Below are 18220 nucleotides of genomic sequence, written 5' to 3' on the forward strand. Positions count from 1 at the left end.
TGTTCTAATTTGAATGTCCTTGTAAGTCAGGTCTTGTGGCCAGTCACTTTTCCTTCTAACACCCCTCTGCAACAACTTGTTATATGTATCTCTTTTAGTATATGGTCACATCATTGTACTGTTAAAATGGTATGTGTACAATTATGGTAAATGATCTAAATGGTTGTATACAAGTACTTGATGGAGTCATAATTGGCTGCTATTACATAACTCCAGACTACATAATCATTTTCCATCTTCTCCACCTGATATTTGATCACACAATAGTAGTTTTAAGACTTTCTGTTGGTGTGATTTTGTTAAATGAGTATTTGTTGGAAGTGTTTTGTTACCTTCCTGAATATATGCCTGTTTGCTGGTTCTCTTTGCTACAAGTGAACTCTAGAAGTTGCTGTTCTGTTTCTTAAAGTTTATTGTGACAGTGGACTTAATTTTCTTGTTTGTCTCTTCTGTTCCTTTCTTCCAGGCTTTACTTTTCAGAGCACTGTGACACATCTGAGTCTGTTTGACTTAATTGTTCTGGTGCATTGACTATAATACAAGGTCAATAGCCTCCTTGTGTTTGCTTGACCGCAATAGAGTAATAAAATTAATTATGAATACAAAGATGTAGTGTTTTTTTTTGTAAAACGGAATGACAGCATTCAGGTTAGCTAGGTCACATGACATGTCACTTAGATATATCCCTGTGTAGTCTTTGAAGCACCTGTGTGGTTTGTTTACTGCCGCAGTAATCAATCACAGGATGTAGACATGCCTACAAACTCTTTATATTTTTGTATTATCTCTGCCTGTTAGCACTCCTTGTTTGGTCAGCTTTTTGTTATATAAAATTTGCACATGCACCGACTGATACAAAGCCATAGAAACAGTTTAAACTTTGAAGCACTACTTAACAACTGGTACTACTGCAGCTACTATTACCTTGTATGGGCATTTTCACAATTTTGAAGCCTTTGAAGAATAATATTTTCTGACCTTGATTATGATTTCTAGTGTAAACATTAATATATTGAAGCTTGAATATCATGTGTTATTATTACATGTCCTAAACATGTTTGTGGAGCCTTAAAATGCAAGTCAATTTCTGTGTAAAACCATCAAGACAGAATGGCCGATTAGTCTAAGGCGCTGGTTTCAGGCACCAGTCACTTTGGTGGCGTGGGTTTGAATCCCTCCTGTCATTTTATTTTGTTTCTCTTACAGGGAATCAAATGTACACTTTTGCTAGATAAGGCAACAGTTAATTATTTTCCACTTAGTAAAATCACTAGTGTGTTTGGCTTATGGATGTAGAGTATTAAAAAGTTGAACACTCATTTGTCTTTTTGTTTTTTATGTTAATCATTAGTCTGAAATAATTGTTTTTTGGCTTGCATGGTATGTGTGTGTGTGTGTATGTGTATTGTGTGCATTTACATAATAATTATTATACTATGCATGCATTATTATAGTTGTGTATAATAATTACCATATGTTTTGTGTAGGTATGTTTGTGTAATGTGCTTGTGCAATTATGTGCTATGTTTGTCACATGGGTGAGTGACTTTTAATGCAACCCACAGTGCTGTGGATCACTCAATAACAGTAGTTTCTATGCTTGCATTAAGTACATCCCATATGTTGCAGTGAAGTCATGTTAGTTTACCTTTTCTTGGTGACACCATGTCGGTGTAAGTTGAGGTAATAATATAGTAGCTGGATGCTATGGTGATGTGTGACATGAATGGTTATATGGTCTTGGTTGATTACTGATGTCATCCCTTTGAACTAGTAGGAGGTTAATTCCTCTTTCTGAATGTGATTCTGTGGATGAGATTATTAACCCATGCCACTGAGGTGTAAGGAAAAACTAGGAATTTTACAAGCTACTAGTGACCATTACAATATCAAGTGCTTAAACAAGGAAGATCATCACCAAAATACAAATGAAGTTGTGACCGGATCTGTGGAAAGGGGTCTTATAGCCTTTCCAATTGCATGTACTTGGCAATCCATAACTTGAGTCGTACCAGCCTGAAATTTGGTCACCTTACACTCCTAACATAGCACTATTCCTGGATGTAATTATAATGGATTAAAAACATAGGATGAGTTATGACTCGTCAAACTTGGAAATTTGGAAAGGCTATAAGACCCTTTTCACAGATCCGTTCACATTTAATTCTAATCTTACTTAGCCCATATAATTAACAACAAACCAGAGTAGGCATTATACTATGTATTTCAAGTGATGATTTCCTTTGTTAGCACTTTCTATTGTAGCAAAAGAAGTTTGGGACAGCAACGAGGACTGTGAGTCCATAATGTGTGCACTGTATGTACTGAATGGTGCCCATGGGACATCTAACAATGGAAAATGAAAAAAAAATCAAGCCCATGGCCTTAATGTTTTCATTAAGTTTACACTTGTGTGAAAGACATCAGTTAGCTAGTCATGCTGTCAGTTAATCGGTCAGTCTGTACTGAGAAACTTATACATGTACTAAATGCTGCAGCAACTCATTGGAGGTACTTTGAATTGCATTGAAGACACTCCAATTAACAATATCTAACCAATATTCCAAGGAATAGTTAAGGTATTGTGAAGCTGTTTATGCATATGGTCATGGGAAGGACATGGTGGTCTAGTTCTACCATACTGTATTGTCTAATATTATAGTCTGGAAACTTTCAGTGGGAAATGACTCATAGACTGAAAAAATTAATCATCAGCAGAACACAAAGTGATTCAACTCAATTTTGATAACAAACTGATGTCAATCCAACCCTTTATCATATCCTTCCTTATTTGGTAGCCAATTGCAAATATACCATTGACAGTGATAGTGATCTTTTTGTTTCAGTGTTTGGGATCTGCAATGTGTCCGTATGTGTGTGTGTACATAATATTATGTACGTACATACGTACTTCAACCAAGGGCACTCAAAAGTGCTTCATATAAAATCAAAATATACTCTGCTTTTGCTTGTTTGACTTTTATTTGTGGAACAGAGTATGTGACTGAATTTTGGAAAATCATTCATATGGGTGTATTTGGCACGTAAAATATTTAATCATAAATTAATAAGTTTCTTGGTAAATCCACTTGTAATAATATTTCAAACAATTTTCAATTCCTTGAATTGCAAGAAAGTTTTTGAAATATTTTAAAACTGGGCCCTGCACTAAACAGCAATCATCCTAAACATTGAAATTCACATGTGACAATATGGGTGATTTCCAAAATTTGGTCACATATATGTAACATGTGCCACAAAGGTTTGCATGAAATTAATATGCCCAACTTTGGCTTTAAGTAAGTTCGTCTTTGGTTCAACAGGTAAATAATCCACAGCCGGACATCTACAGGTGATAGCATTGAATCAAGACTTAACCTAACTGATCAAGTGAGCAACACATGTAGCTACATGCCACTACCCTGCAACATCCTCCTCTGTCAAGAACAAGGTCAAGAACTGCAAATGCAAAGACCACATGGCGCAACCAGTACGTACACACCATTCAGTTCCCTTGGCTCACAGCCATTCAGTTCTGTCATCCCCTGTAATGAACACATGTACAGTATATTAAGCATGTATAACTAGTACATGCAAGCATGCACACTTAGCCACACACACACACACACATACTACACATACGCATACTACACCCACACACTACACATGTCCATGTATATATACCTCCACTTCACTAAAGGTAACATAGTCTCCAGTCTGAAAGCTGTGCCTCGTCTCTTCCAAGCACGTCACCACACTATCGCATAATCCTTATCCTAGTGTGTGAGAGATTTGTGAAATGAACAAAATATACTCAACCAAGCTCCGTACCTGAGTTACAGCAGATATCATACAGCTAACAGGGGTTTCCCCATCATTGTCAACAACAACAAAGTCTTTACCAAAATCACAGAAGATCTCCCTGTAACGAAATACTGACTAGTAAAGTACAAGTAAACAAAAGTTGTCACAAGCAACACACACACCACCCTTACCCAAACAGGCCCTTGGTGTCTGCTACAATCAATTTGATTCCTTTACTATGAGTGAATTCTCCAATCTTAACCTGTTCTTCTAAACTGGAATTGGTAAGTACCACAACCTGAAAAGGGAAAGGTATAAAGAAGATGACTGCATTTCATGCGTGTACCTTTTACTGTAAATTTGAAGAAGAAATATAAGTACTACAATGCATGCTACCTGGTTATGTCATAAGTACAAACATGCACACACGACATGCCCATGTGAGAACAACTAGTACACAAAACACTCCACTGAACTTTACTACACACCTGAAATTGTACGACAAACTCTTCAGTTAAAGAGGAAGTGTTGACAGTGACGGGCACATAACTGTTCAGCTCTGACAAGCGAGCAACACATGCTTCAGCTCTGTTCTTCCCAACATCCTCTTGAGTCAAGAAGAACTAGCAAACAATCAACACAATGATTAATGAAACTTGAATATATATCATATACAGCAAAACTTCCCACAGCATACCCATCCTGTTAATAAGACCACCTCATATTTCGAATGTCTGATCAGATACACCAAAACATTATCAAGACAACAAATGTTAGGTGGTGCTAGTTAAAGGTTCACTACAACTACACAATGGGTAATCACATCTGGTACAACAATCACTAAGCTTTCTGACAACATACATGTGCATACCTGAGAAGACAGCCCAGCCAGCTGGGCTGATTCAGTATCATGAAGTGTGACAGACTTCACACCTCCCAGTATGACGTTCTTAGCTAACAAACACACATGTGTAACATAGTCATCAAACTGGAAACCATTACACTCCACATAGGTATTTCAGACATACTGTACACACACAAGTTGAAATAAGAGTGCTTGTGCCTTAGCAACCAGAGAAAATCTCAACCAAAGTAAACTACATAACTCGCAAACCTTTGAGCATTTTATTTTATAAACTACTGGGATATTTAACCCTTTATATCCGAATGGCTAATATATTGCCAAAAAACACATGTTACGGGTGACCTTTATAAATGGACCCATAACTCTAAGGGCTACGAAGTTGAAATAATCACCAATTTGTTGAGTAGGCCCAGGTGTTTCTAATAAAGTTTAACGCGAAGCGATAAGAATGAGTATGGGGAACTATCAACACTTATAAACACACAAAAATGCATCAAAAACAATTGTACCTGTTTAAATTTCAATAACTTTTGCTCTGAGCATCATGGTGCGTTCTACTAAGAATAAAAATGTTCCTCACGTGATAAGGATTCTAAAAATATACAGTATGATGCAACCCGGGGTTATAACAAGATGGCGGCGCCCATCTTTCGCTGCTATGGTGAACAATAACAATGCGCCTTTCTTCACTTCAAAGTGCGAGAGTTATGTGTTTTCTGTAAGGTTTTTAGATGTTTGGGTAGAAGGGAAAGAGGGCTTTCATATGGTATATAGCGTTCCGCGTTAATTAATGGGTGGGGCCCTCACGTATTGCGCAAAGATGACATAAGCCATAAAATATCATTTCCTGAGGTTTTACAAAATAACTTCGGTAAGAAAGGGTTGAAGGGGGACAATTGATGGAAGCATGTGTACTATAGCAAGATTCCTTTTAAACTGTATCTTTGTTGTGCACTTGTTTTAAGATACTTACCAATTTCCACCCCCAATCCTTTCATGCCAGATATAAGCGCATTGGATCGGCCCATCTTGCGCATGGCATCATGTCCCAGCACATAGCTAGCAACAACACACACATAAACCACTCAACATTACAAACAACACATACATAGCAACCACAAGCCAGGCCTACACTTTTGAGTGGGAAGACTGACCATACAAAATGGCTTCCTTTATACTACACAATAGGAAAGAGCTAAAACTACAAAATCCATGAAAAATAGCAAGCTAGAATATAAGTTGCAAAGGAATGCCAAAAAGGGCCACAAAAGGATGGTGCCATTGTCTGGCACCTCCAGTGATTCTACAAAAATGCAAGCAGTTGGTCAAATTTGGTGCTTTGTAGCTGAAAGTATATTGTAGTGCTAAAATCACAATATTAGTTAGCCTTGGCTACAGACTACATTAACCGTACTTAATTGGTGGTGCTCATTAAATGGGATACTGTACGTATTTAACAACTTTTTAACGCACACCACTTACAGTTGTCTGGAGTAAAGCCCTTCATCGATTTCCTGTGCTTCACTCATACTCATCTACGATTACAAACACACCGACTATCAACGAGCAGTGAACGGAGAAAATCCCTCGATATACCAGGAATCGGATTACGTCGATCAAATTCCTTACACGGAAGTCGACTCACCTCAGGTTCCGCACTGTTTTCGTGGAATTTTTCTTCGCTTTGCTGGCCTCTCTGATTCAACAGACATAGAGCAACAATTAAACCGACCACAGCTGCCCTTCTAATTGTTACCAATACTGTAAAAATACAATTTTTGAGCTGCTGAAATGGCTTGTTCTCAACAAAAACCAATTTCCACCAACTCTGACAGTTACATTAAAAGGAACTAGGCAAGCTACAAGCCTTTCACTGTGACTACAGCTGCTAAAATATTTTGCAGGATGCGCACTTTTTAGAAAGCTAAACGTGCTAACGATTTTCCAGATCGTGTGATCAAAACCAAAAAAGTGACGTCACGATGAAGTGCAGTTATAAAAGAACCTTTGTAATCCAAAAATTACAGAAACTGTGTTGAACGGGAGCAGCGAAAATGAAGATGGTTCCAGAGAATTGTGCGGTTTTACTGTTTTCTGTGTGCTTTGTAGCGACATTAGTCGTAGCTCAAAGGACACCACCTCCTCGCGTTGAAAAACCCCCCAAACTTGATCTGGTAGATAACACACCCGGACTTGCTCCCTTGTTTCGGAGTTCAGATCCAAGTGTTAGAAGAAATGGTAGCTTTATCATTAAACTGAAGAAGACCACTGAGTTTGATGATTATAGTACATTGCTGGGAAAGTTAAATGATCAAAACAAGAATGCTACTTCAGGTGCTGTACCAGTACAAGGATTGAGTGGATACTCTACAGTAGGACTGGGAGTGATGGCTGAGTTAAACGATGATGCTCTCAAAATGGTAAGTGAAGTATCAGTAGGAAAATAATACCTGTATAGCTTTGTCTCTCATGGCCAGGTGTGTCATGTGGTTTTCTTTTGTGTGTGGGTGGGGAACGGTAGCCTGGTACACTTCAGATAGAATTTCTGTGTAGCTTTCCACCTGGAATATGATTGATGAAGCCATTTTTCTTCTTTTTACACTTTCAGTGTAGTGTGAATTGTATTTTAAAGCATGTTGCTCAGTAGTGAATGGCTTTGCCAATGGGCACAAATTTGCATGTTGATTGACTGTTTACCTGTGCATAGATATAGCTATAATCTTGTTCTGTTGTTACTGGAGAGATAATAATACAGTACGGTAGTAGGGATCATGAGAAGGGTCAAAAATATCCGTCTCAATTTCCCTTCATGACAGCTTGGCGGCATTGATGAGGCACAGCCAAGCCCAAAAATGTCCTCACAACAATTCCAACCCTTCCAAGAATTTTTTGCCGAGTGACATCAGTGATGCCTCCAACCAAGCATAACTCAACAATGGATAAGGCTACGGGATTGATCTCTTCAGTGTTTGATGTCGCTTCATCCCGAGATATGCCTTTTTACCAACTACAGTACATACAATAGACGCATCACGGACTTGCCTTTGTGTTTTAGTCAGTTAGTTTGCTAGGCTGTTCTTCATCTGTAATGCTGTATAATGAGCTGAACATACCTGAAAGTGAGGTGCAATGGCCACTTCACTTTCGAGTCAGTGATAGTTGGGGTGTGCGTTCAGACAAAAACATTAACTCTGGCACCATCCTTTCTTTTGATGCAGTATGTGTGGGTTCACCAGTCCTATCAATGTTACGAAAAAGTAGACAAACAAGTATAGAAATTAGGAATTTGAAGTTTGATTAGGGATCATTAATAAAACGTAGGGAAACAAGGGAGGTTATCTACACCTGCAGATATACTAGTGGACATTTAATTCCTGGGCATAGACTGAAGTAGGGATTAAATGGTTTGTTTAAAATGGTTTGTTTAAAATGGTTTGTTTAAAATGGTTTGTTTAGAATACTGTACCTAGAAAATGACTATGCTTTAGTGCTTTATCATTAATAAATGCATCTATGTAGGTACGTGAAGACCAGTCAGTAGACTTTGTGGAAGAAGATCAAATAGTCGGTATCACTGCTGAACCCTGGCATCGTGATCGTGTTGATCAGAGGAGATTACCCTTCAACAATAAGGCCTATTGTCCACCTAATGATGGAGAGAATGTTGACATATATATTTTGGACACTGGTATAAATTATTGTCACAAAGATTTCTGCAAAAACAGAGCACGATACGCTGGCTATAGTCCTATTATAGCAGCCAGAAATTCAAGAGGAGCTGATAGTAATGGTCATGGTACTCATGCAGCAGCCCTAGCAGTTGGTGGTATTCATGGTATAGCAAGGAAGGCTAGAGTGTACTCTTTGCCAGTATTGACTTGCCTTGTTCCAAGTTCCTACAAAAACATCATATTGGCTTTAAACCATGTAGTGATGAGAGCTAACTCAGAACCAGATAGGAGAGTAATAGTATCGATGAGTTTAATTGGTCCACCAAGTTTATGTGTTAATGATGCTATTAAAACAGTCACTCAAGAAGGAATTGTTGTTATAACTGCTGCTGGTAACTGTCTTACTGATGCTTGTCGATATACTCCATCCTCATCACCAGATGCTATTACAGTTGGAGGAACTGCTAGAAATGATCTTCTTTATGCAACAACATTTGCTGGCAGTAACTGGGGTCGTTGTGTTGATATATTTGCACCAGGACAAGATATCACTAGTGCTGACTTTAGAGGGTGTACAGCAGAAACAGAGTGTAAAGAAATGTGTGACAGAGAGAGTGTTATGAGTGGGACATCAATGGCTACTCCCATAGTGGCAGGAGCTGTAGCACTTTTACTCAGTGCTGACATGTCATTGACTCCTGTAGAAGTCAAACAGAAGTTGATTGATCAATCTACTAAAGATAAGATTGATATGAGGGACATAACACCATCATCAAGGAGCATTACACCTAACAAATTGGTGTACGTTGGAAAAAGTGAGTACACTCAGTGTCCATAACTTTTATGTAATGGTATAATGAAGTATAGCAGTATTAGCAGGTTACATACTTTATGAAGTTATGCCATAAGTCAAAATTTCAGCCAGAAACAATTTCTACTGATTGACTGGCCAACTAATTACATAACTGACTAATGTCTTACCATAACTTAACAATGGCTAAAGCTGCAGGTTTATTTTTGTTTCTCCTTTTATTTTTTTATACTGTTAGACATTGTTTCAGTTCAACTCGTGTACATCATGAACTTACCTTTATGTCCCATTTCTTTTTGGTTTCAGCTTGAAGGTTGAGTTACAGACAGTGCATCTATCATGTACCTATCATGTAAAAATAAACAGAGTGTCATCTGTAATTTTGTACCATGCCTCCAATAATTGAAGGAAAGCTGATCAATTTTAAACTAGCTTAATGTGTTCTCCTTGTAACAAGCATAGCTTAGTTAAAAACTTTATAATATGCCTACTATAGCAGTGTTATGGAAGTTCACTGATGTATCATCTAAGTTACAAGGGAAAATGTGGTTTAGTTCCATAATGTACCAAAGCAGTTATTTTCATCAAAAACGTATTTCCTTTCCTACAATATTCTACAGGTAAGGCTGAAACTTCATTGGTTTTCCCAATGGAAAATGAAATATATTTGAGAAAAGCAAACTGGTTGTGTTTTCATGGGTGACATATAGCAAGAAAGTGTGGTGGGAGGAGGATTGGTGTTTTTTGCAAAAGTGAACCATGCAATATAGACTACTTCTTTTACAAGAAAAAAAATTATTAGTAATTGGCTATGACAATTTGTGACCGGATTTGCGAAAAGGTGCCTTTTTCACACATAAAATTTGACCCATTTTTTCAACTTTCAAACTTTGTAACTTATGTATCATTGCAAGTACGTGTCTATAATTTTCCATGAATATGCCTAAATTATGTGGCTACATTTTGATACAAAAAGAAAGTCAATCAGTGCAAGGAGTCAACAGTTATGACATTTTGTTTGTTGGTATGTCAAATGTGTGAAAAAGGTACCTTTTCGCAAATTCGGTCACAATTTGTTATCAATAAATTACATACGTAATTGCCATTTATCTTGTATGTACTGTACATATATATTTTAATATGCCAGACCTAATATGTCATATGTATTGTTTACTACTACAGAACGACGTTGTCCTCCTATGCCATGTCCACCATCACCACCTCCACTATGTGGCAGACCATGGGATCATCCTCCTACTGTGCTTTACCCAGCAGTTAGACAAAGTAGATTAACAAGAATTATCAGGAATCAGGCAAGTAGTAATTTGGTACCTTCCTATATTTCACCTTATGTGAAAGGAGATGAGACACACTTTGCAATAATTTATAAACAAGTTGATAATGTCAAGGATTATCAGGTCGTGTTTGATATTGATACAGCTACTGCAGAATCCACAGTGAAGGATATGGCTGCTAAAAAAATTTATGTTGTGTGTGCTACATCATACTATGTTGGTGACACTCTTTATCACATCATTGTGTTTAGTAAGATGAGGGGTGGTGCTGACGTGCAAGTATACTTTGAACAAAATGGTCGTAGGAATTCAAGAAGCAATTCATCTGCTTATTCTGATGGATTAAGTCTAGCCTACAGGACAATTACCATAGATGCTAAAGGTAGAAGACGTTTTACAACACTTTACAGAAGAAATAATGACATACAAACAGTGGAGTTTGATGATCTAGGCTTTAGAGGGTTGCGAAGAATGGTTAACCAGCAGAAAAAGAATGGTTTTCAGTTGGTGCATATTAGCTCATTTACAGTTAAGAGCAGAACTAGATATAGCACAATATTTACAAATGAGAAGATCGGAGATTGTGAGTATGTCTTCTTTCACTCATACCAAGAAAAAGACATTGGAGATATTGCTGACAGTCTCAAACAAGATGGATTTCGTATGACTGCTGTAGCCGTACACTCCCAATCATCAGTACCATTGTTCATGGCTGTTTTTAGAAAATAGTATTATTATATACATGTTTATCTATTCACAATTTTAACCTCTATATATATATTTGCATTGTTATGTATATTTACATGATGTATCACTGTACTGTATGTTAATACCAAATACTTCCACTTTTGCATGCCCAAAGACTTTATGGTTCAGTTAGAGGCATGTAGTATTACATCTTGCAATTGCTGGGACATGCAGATATTCAAAATGGGATATGCATGTCATGAACGATTTGTGATGTACAATTCCCTAAGTCTTCTACACTACCTATACTCTTACAACAACTCTAGTCAATAATTGTGTAATCGGATTTGTAAAATGGCACACAAAATTTGACCCTTTTTTTTTGAGTTTCAAAACTTTATTATCACAAATTATAATTGCCTAAAATTTTCCACAAGTGCAGCATATCTGACTGCATTTTGAAACTATGAGCAAGTCGATATAAGGAGTTAACTGTTGCGTCATTTCATTTGCTGGCATGTAAAATGGAAAAGGCAAATCCAGTCACGTGTGCAAAATTGTTTTAAAATGTGATAAGATCTCGCAATTGACAAAACTGGCACTCAGTTGTTTTGGATCAGGATGTTTTGCAAACAGTCTCCAAATAATTCTCTATAGTTGCAACTAAGCAACCTTTTCATTGCAACCATAATATTAATATTGATCCATTTGAATGAACAGAAACTGTGTCAATATTTTCCATATGATTGCAATTTATACAAAATTAATTTCAACACAGTTTTCTCAAGACGCACCAGACTGTGTAGCAACAACAACTCACTTTTATGAATACCAAAGTAAACACATTAATAGCTAGTGTTGTGATTAGCACAGCAATCTGTGGTGGTTTTTGCCTTTGTTCAGTCTCAGGATGATGAGCTTTATAATTGTTTGTATGCAGCCTAGAACTATTTATAAGGTCATCAACACCTTATAGCTCAGGATGTTTACATCAATAGCTACAGTGAAATGTCCCTGATCGGGTCACCTTCCTAGCCATGGTAAAATTCTCCAAAGTGTCATTTGTGTACAAAGTTACTTAGTGGAATTTCAGTTGCCTTGAGATGTCACACCACATTATAAAAGTAGTATAAATTCTAAATATTGGTAAGCCATGAGTTGGTCTTGAGTGGTGGCTTTGTTAGTTTGATAGCTAACACACATAAAATACTTTTCTGGTGGTGGATAGCGTAATGCAGGCTCACGTTCCTGGGAATATGACCTATACTGACCTAGATGAATATATACCACTTCCTGGATGTGCTGCATGGTCAACAAAGTTTCAGCATGTTCACCATTAAATTTTTCGCTTTGCCACTCTACTAAATATATGAGGATCAGGAAATTTTGGTCTAAATTAGGTCACAACTTTATTGTAACAAGTAGTTTTCATGTTGATATCATGAAGCAAGTTCTGTCTTACAAAAAGCCGTACTGCATGCCATATAGCTACGTAAGTGCAAAAGAATTAGGTAAGCAAAGTTAATTCTTTGACTCCCATTCCTAAATCCACATCTGTAAGCAAAATCTGTTCATTTGATATATTATACACACATAACCTTGTGTGGGAGGATCAAAGCAAAAATGGTTCTATAAAATCCGTACAGAAGGTTCTATATTGGGCAATTATGGAACACTTTGATGATATAGCTAGCTATGTATACACAAATTCACTGTAGTTAGTTAAAACAGCCTAGCAGTAATATATTAAAGTCAGCATTTTTATAATTATAAGTATGATTTTTTACAGAATATCACACCTTTCTGAAATTATTTCATTTATACTTTGCAGCCAATGTCTTTTGTAGAGTATGTCAAGTTTTACTGCAGTAATTGAGCTGATCACAGCCTGCGTGCCACACATGGAGCCACATACCCTAAGCCAACATATGCAAACCAGGTGAACAGCATCAATTGTAATGGTCATAAAACTGTGGTTAAAACTGCAAGAATAATTTATACTGTCACTCTTGTATATTAAGCGTGTACAAGCATAAGATTGGTTACTCTTATCATATTGACGTAACTAGTATTATACTCTTACAATGAATATTGAGGCGGCTATAACCTTGGCTTTTTCACCTTCAATAACATTTTTGCCTCTTCCAAGAATTTTGCCTCATTATCTTTGCTGTATGTCTTGGCCGGGCAGGGTTCTATGATGCTTCTCCCTGTAAGCATGCAGAAGGTGATTCAAAGTGTGTACAGTAAACATAGCCCTGTCACAATTTTTGTTTTCGTTTTCTTCACACTGTAATGTTTTCTGTAGTATACTGAGAAGAAGGTACGTATTTGCTAATTTTATTTTACTATAGTATGTTCACGTTGAGCTGAATCCTGAAAAACAGCTAAAAATTAAAAGTGGATTTTTTCTTAACAGAGTTAACATTTCAGCCAACCAGATGATTATTGGTAACAGCAAAGTGTCAACAACAGACACCTATGGTTTGGCTCTATTACAGGTTCGGGAAAGGGCTGTAATGGACAGTGTATTTATATGGCTTCCCATAGGAAATGTGTTGCAAAAATTATGATTGGCTGTAAATATTATGTCAAACATTTGAGCAACAAGATTTTGAAATACTTTTAGCAGGTCAAGCAGTACTACAAATGATCCAAATTTCAAGATCGTGTGTAATTGCATCCATGAGTTATTAAATGTTTTTGAGGATTCAGCTCAATGCATACTATAGCTATAGGATAGCTCCTATGTAGTGTACTGGGTTTCAAGCCCCCACCACTAGTAAAGTGGCTGGTGCCTAAACTACACCACTTGGACATCTTTCCATGATACAAATGCCATCCCAAACCAACTAAAACAATACTGATGTAAAGCTAAAGAATAATTCCTGATCAAACGGTTGATGTTTTTCTCTTTTAGCTATAAACTTTAAACAGGCTGTAGGACCAGGTGTCCTAAAGACTTTCAGCACTTGTGCTGTAAAGCCCTAATAAATAAACTAATATTCATTAATTTTGGTTCCACATGGGGTACTTTGAGATAATAAGTTACTCTCTAGAGTTCCTATGGATACTAATACATGAAATTGACAAGGAAAAAACATCCTGACACCTGGTAGACTCCTGTAAGCGTCCAAACGTTAATCGGATGGCTGCAGGTTCGAGGCAACCCAGGTCCAGTCATGATTTATTTTTCTCCTCTCTCCACCTTTTCCGGCAAACACACTTTCTGTAACAATTTTAAACAGGCTGTAAGACCAGGTGTCCTTCAGACCTTCAGCACTTGTGCTGTAAAGCCTTAATAAATAAAACCCTAAAACTGTGGTGGATGCTAATCTCTTTTATAAAATTACTGTATAAAAAGTTTTTGGTTATTAAAGAAGCCCTAGAGCATCATTTTCATGCATACAAAGCAACCTTCTATCTGTTTATTTGAAGTAAGGTCCAGAAAGTTAGACAACCTGAACAGACAGGATTCATCGAACAGAGGTTATTTAATATGTACTGTCACACATGCTTGCAAGAGAAACCTCTTTTTCTTGTAAGATTCTTGTTCTTGCAAACAATACAAGAGTTCTTGTAAGATTCTTGCATGGAAAATCTTTCTTGTAAGTGATTTCTCCCTTATAGTTCTATGACTGATACCCGAGTCTCATTGTTAGAAGCTCATGATAGTAAACCAAATATACTTTCATGGTTCATATCTTTTTCTAGTTCATTTAGAAGGTAATATAGAGTTGAGCATGCATGCTTTCCATCTGTCAGCTGAAACTGAATCAAAGTTTATCCATGGCCTCATTGATGAATGTCTATAAAGATCAAGACTTAGATGAATCACTCAACCCGCACAAATAGACCAGTGTTTCCGGCTCTGATAATATGACTTGTACGAATGCATAAAACCTAGTTGCTATATACAGAGTGTGTGTTGCTTGCGTGTTGACACCAGGGTATAACATGCAGGTTCACATAATCCCATTTACATAATTTGTATTGTTAATGTAGGATTTACAGTTAGTTTTGTAGTTTACAGTGGTGTTTGAGTATGAACAGACGAGCTCTCTGATGAGGTTGCAAGACAAGAGTGATGGGTCATTTGCATTTCTAATTAACTCTGTATACTCCACATAAAGTGGGATGCACGCTATAAGGCAGCTATAGTTCCAAAACTGACACACAATTGAATGTCCCTGTAAGTCAGGTCTTGTGGTCTGACACTTCTCTGCAACAACTTGTTATACCTCTTTTAGTACAGTATATGGTCACATCATTATAACACTAAAATAGGTAGATGATCTAAATGGCTGTATATAAGTACTTGATGGAGTCATAATTGGCTGCTATTACATAACTCCAGACTACAAAACTGCTTTCCATCTTCTTCATCTAATATTTGATCACACGATATAAAATTAAGATTTTCTTTTGGTGTGATTTTGTTAAGTGAGCCATATGTTGGAAGTGTTTTTTTTTTAACCTTCTTGAATAGATGCCTGTTTGCTGGTTCTCTCTGCTACAAGTGAACGCTGCTGTTCTGTTTCTTAAAGTTTTCTGTTTCTTAAAGTTTTCTGTTTCTTAAAGTTTATTGTGACAGTGGACTTAATTTTTCTTATTTGTTTCTTCTGTTCCTTTCTTCCAGGCTTTACTTTTCAGAGCACTGCATGTGACACAACTGAGTCTGTTGGACTTAATTGTTTTGGTGCATTGACTATAATACAAAGTCAATAGCCTCCTTGTGTTAGCTTGACTGCAATAGAGTAATAAATTATGAATACAAAGATGTATAGTGTTTTTTTTTTTAATTTTTAAAATTAAAAAAAAAAATTTTTAATCGGCATGACAGCATTCAGGTCACACAAGACATGTCACTTAGCTAGTATATCCCTGTGTGGTCTTTGAAGCACCTGTGTGGTTTATTTACTGCTGCAGTAATCAATCACATGCCTACATCCTCTTTATATTTTTGTATTATCTCTGCCTGTTAGCACTCCTTGTTTGGTCAGCTTTTTGTTATATAAAATCTGCACATGCACAGACTGATACAAAGCCATAGAAACAGTTTAAACTTTGAAGCACTACTTAACAACTGGCTGGTACTATTGCAGCTACTATTACCTTATATGGACATTTTTGCAATTTTGAAGCCTTTGAAGAATAATATTTCCTGACCTTGATTATGATTTCTAGTGTAAACATTGAAGCTTGAGTATCATGTGTTATTTTCACATGTCCTAAACATGTTTGTGGAGTCTTAAAATACAAGTCAATTTCTGTGTAAAACCATCAAGACAGAATGGCCGATTGGTCTAAGGTGCTGGTTTTAGGCACCAGTCACTTTGGTGGCGTAGGTTTGAATCCCTCCTGTCATTTTATTTTGTTTCTCTTACAGGGAATCAAATGTACACTTTTGCTAGATAAGGCAACAGTTAACTATTTTCCTCTTAGTAAAATCATTAGTGTGTTTGGTTTATGGATGTAGAGTATTAAAAAGTTGAACACTCATTTGTCTTTTTGTTTTTTATGTTAATCATTAGTCTGAAATAATTGTTTTTTGCCTTGCATGGTATGTGTGTGTGTGTGTGTGTGTGTGTGTGTGTGTGTGTGTGTGTGTGTGTGTGTGTGTGTGTGTGTGTGTGTGTGTGTATTGTGTGCATGCGTGCATTTACATAATAATTATTATACTATGCATGCATTATTATAGTTGTGTATAATAATTACCATATGTTTTGTGTAAGTATGTTTGTGTAATGTGCTTGTGCAATTATGTGCTATGTTTGTCACATGGGTGAGTGACTTTTAATGCAACCCACAGTGCTGTGGATCACTCAATAACAGTAGTTTCTATGCTTGCATTAAGTACATCCCATATGCTGCAGTGAAGTCATGTTAGTTTACCTTTTCATGGTGACATCATGTCGGTGTAAGTTGAGGTAATAATATAGTAGCTGGATGCTATGGTGATGTGTGACATGAATGGTTATATGGTCTTGGTTGATTACTGATGTCATCCCTTTGAACTAGTAGGAGGTTAATTCCTCTTTCTGAATGTGATTCTGTGGATGAGATTATTAACCCATGCCACTGAGGTGTAAGGAAAAACTAGGAATTTTACAAGCTAGTAGTGACCATTACAATATCAAGTGCTTAAACAAGGAAGATCATCACCAAAATACAAATTGAGTTGTGACTGGATCTGTGGAAAGGGGTCTTATAGCCTTTCCAATTGCATGTACTTGGCAATCCATAACTTGAGTCGTACCAGCCTGAAATTTGGTCACCTTACACTCCTAACATAGCACTATTCCTGGATGTAATTATAATGGATTAAAAACATAGGATGAGTTATGACTCGTCAAACTTGGAAATTTGGAAAGGCTATAAGACCCCTTTTCACAGATCCGTTCACATTTAATTCTAATCTTACTTAGCCCATATAATTAACAACAAACAAGAGTAGGGATTATACTATGTATTTCAAGTGATGATTTCCTTTGTTAGCACTTTCTATTGTAGCAAAAAAAGTTTGGGACAGAAATGAGGACAAAGTACGTGAGTCCATAATGTGTGCACTGTATGTACTGAATGGTGCCCATGGGACATCTAACATGGAAAATGAAAAAAAAAATCAAGTCTATAGTCTTAATGTTTTCATTAAGTTTATACTTGTTTGGGATCTGCAGTGTGTCTGTGTGTGTGTGTACATAATATTATGTACGTACACACGTACTTCAACCAAGGGCACTCAAAAGTGCTTCATCTAAAATCAAAATATACTCTGCTTTTGCTTGTTTGACTTATATTTGTGGAACAGAGTATGTGATTGAATTTTGGAAAATCACCCATATGGGTGCATTTGGCACGTAAAATATTTAATCATAAATTAATAAGCTTCTTGGTAAATCCACTTGTAATATTCAATCAATTTTCAATTCCTCGAATTGCAAGAAAGTTTTTGAAACTGGGCCCTGCACTAAACAGCAATCATCCTAAACATTGAAATTCATGCGTGATAATATGGGTGATTTCCAAAATTCAGTCGCATATATGTAACATGTGCCACAAAGGTTTGCATGAAATTAATATGCCC

The 18220-nt window shown here is 36.7% G+C and overlaps 2 protein-coding genes across 6 annotated transcripts; one reads left to right on the forward strand and one right to left on the reverse strand.

Annotated features, from left to right (window-relative positions):
* Positions 1 to 88: 88 nt before the first annotated feature.
* Positions 89 to 6609, reverse strand: LOC136252172 (ubiquitin-like modifier-activating enzyme 1). 5 transcript variants are annotated; one of them, XM_066044562.1, is made up of 9 exons: positions 6315 to 6609; positions 6152 to 6204; positions 5643 to 5728; positions 4676 to 4758; positions 4293 to 4427; positions 3996 to 4102; positions 3832 to 3922; positions 3685 to 3776; positions 89 to 3545 (listed from the first exon to the last, which is right to left on the reverse strand). In XM_066044562.1, exons 2-8 carry the CDS (start codon positions 6202 to 6204, stop codon positions 3750 to 3752), a joined length of 582 nt encoding a protein of 193 aa, XP_065900634.1. In that variant the 5' UTR covers positions 6315 to 6609; the 3' UTR covers positions 89 to 3545; positions 3685 to 3749. The 5 variants fall into 5 exon arrangements, with proteins under 5 accessions (XP_065900634.1, XP_065900633.1, XP_065900637.1 ...); XM_066044561.1 differs by lacking the exon at positions 6315 to 6609 and having other exon boundaries at positions 89 to 282; positions 333 to 3545; positions 6152 to 6290; XM_066044565.1 differs by lacking the exon at positions 5643 to 5728.
* Positions 6125 to 11307, forward strand: LOC136252171 (uncharacterized). Its single transcript, XM_066044559.1, has 3 exons — positions 6125 to 7089; positions 8189 to 9155; positions 10334 to 11307. Exons 1-3 carry the CDS (start codon positions 6724 to 6726, stop codon positions 11173 to 11175), a joined length of 2175 nt encoding a protein of 724 aa, XP_065900631.1. The 5' UTR covers positions 6125 to 6723; the 3' UTR covers positions 11176 to 11307.
* Positions 11308 to 18220: the final 6913 nt, after the last annotated feature.

This window comes from Dysidea avara, chromosome 4 (genome assembly GCF_963678975.1).
Source record: "Dysidea avara chromosome 4, odDysAvar1.4, whole genome shotgun sequence".
Classification (NCBI taxonomy): Eukaryota; Metazoa; Porifera; class Demospongiae; order Dictyoceratida; family Dysideidae; genus Dysidea; species Dysidea avara.

Coding starts and splice junctions, on each gene's coding strand:
- LOC136252172 (XM_066044562.1), bottom strand. CDS start 6,204: ATGAGTATGAGTGAAGCACAGGAAATCGATGAAGGGCTTTACTCCAGA. Junction 5,729..6,151: donor GGGCTTTACTCCAGACAACT/GTAAGTGGTGTG, acceptor TGTTGTTGCTAG/CTATGTGCTGGGACATGATG. Junction 4,428..4,675: donor TGGCTGGGCTGTCTTCTCAG/GTATGCACATGT, acceptor ATTGTTTGCTAG/TTCTTCTTGACTCAAGAGGA.
- LOC136252171 (XM_066044559.1), top strand. CDS start 6,724: ATGAAGATGGTTCCAGAGAATTGTGCGGTTTTACTGTTTTCTGTGTGC. Junction 7,090..8,188: donor ACGATGATGCTCTCAAAATG/GTAAGTGAAGTA, acceptor GCATCTATGTAG/GTACGTGAAGACCAGTCAGT. Junction 9,156..10,333: donor ATTGGTGTACGTTGGAAAAA/GTGAGTACACTC, acceptor TTACTACTACAG/AACGACGTTGTCCTCCTATG.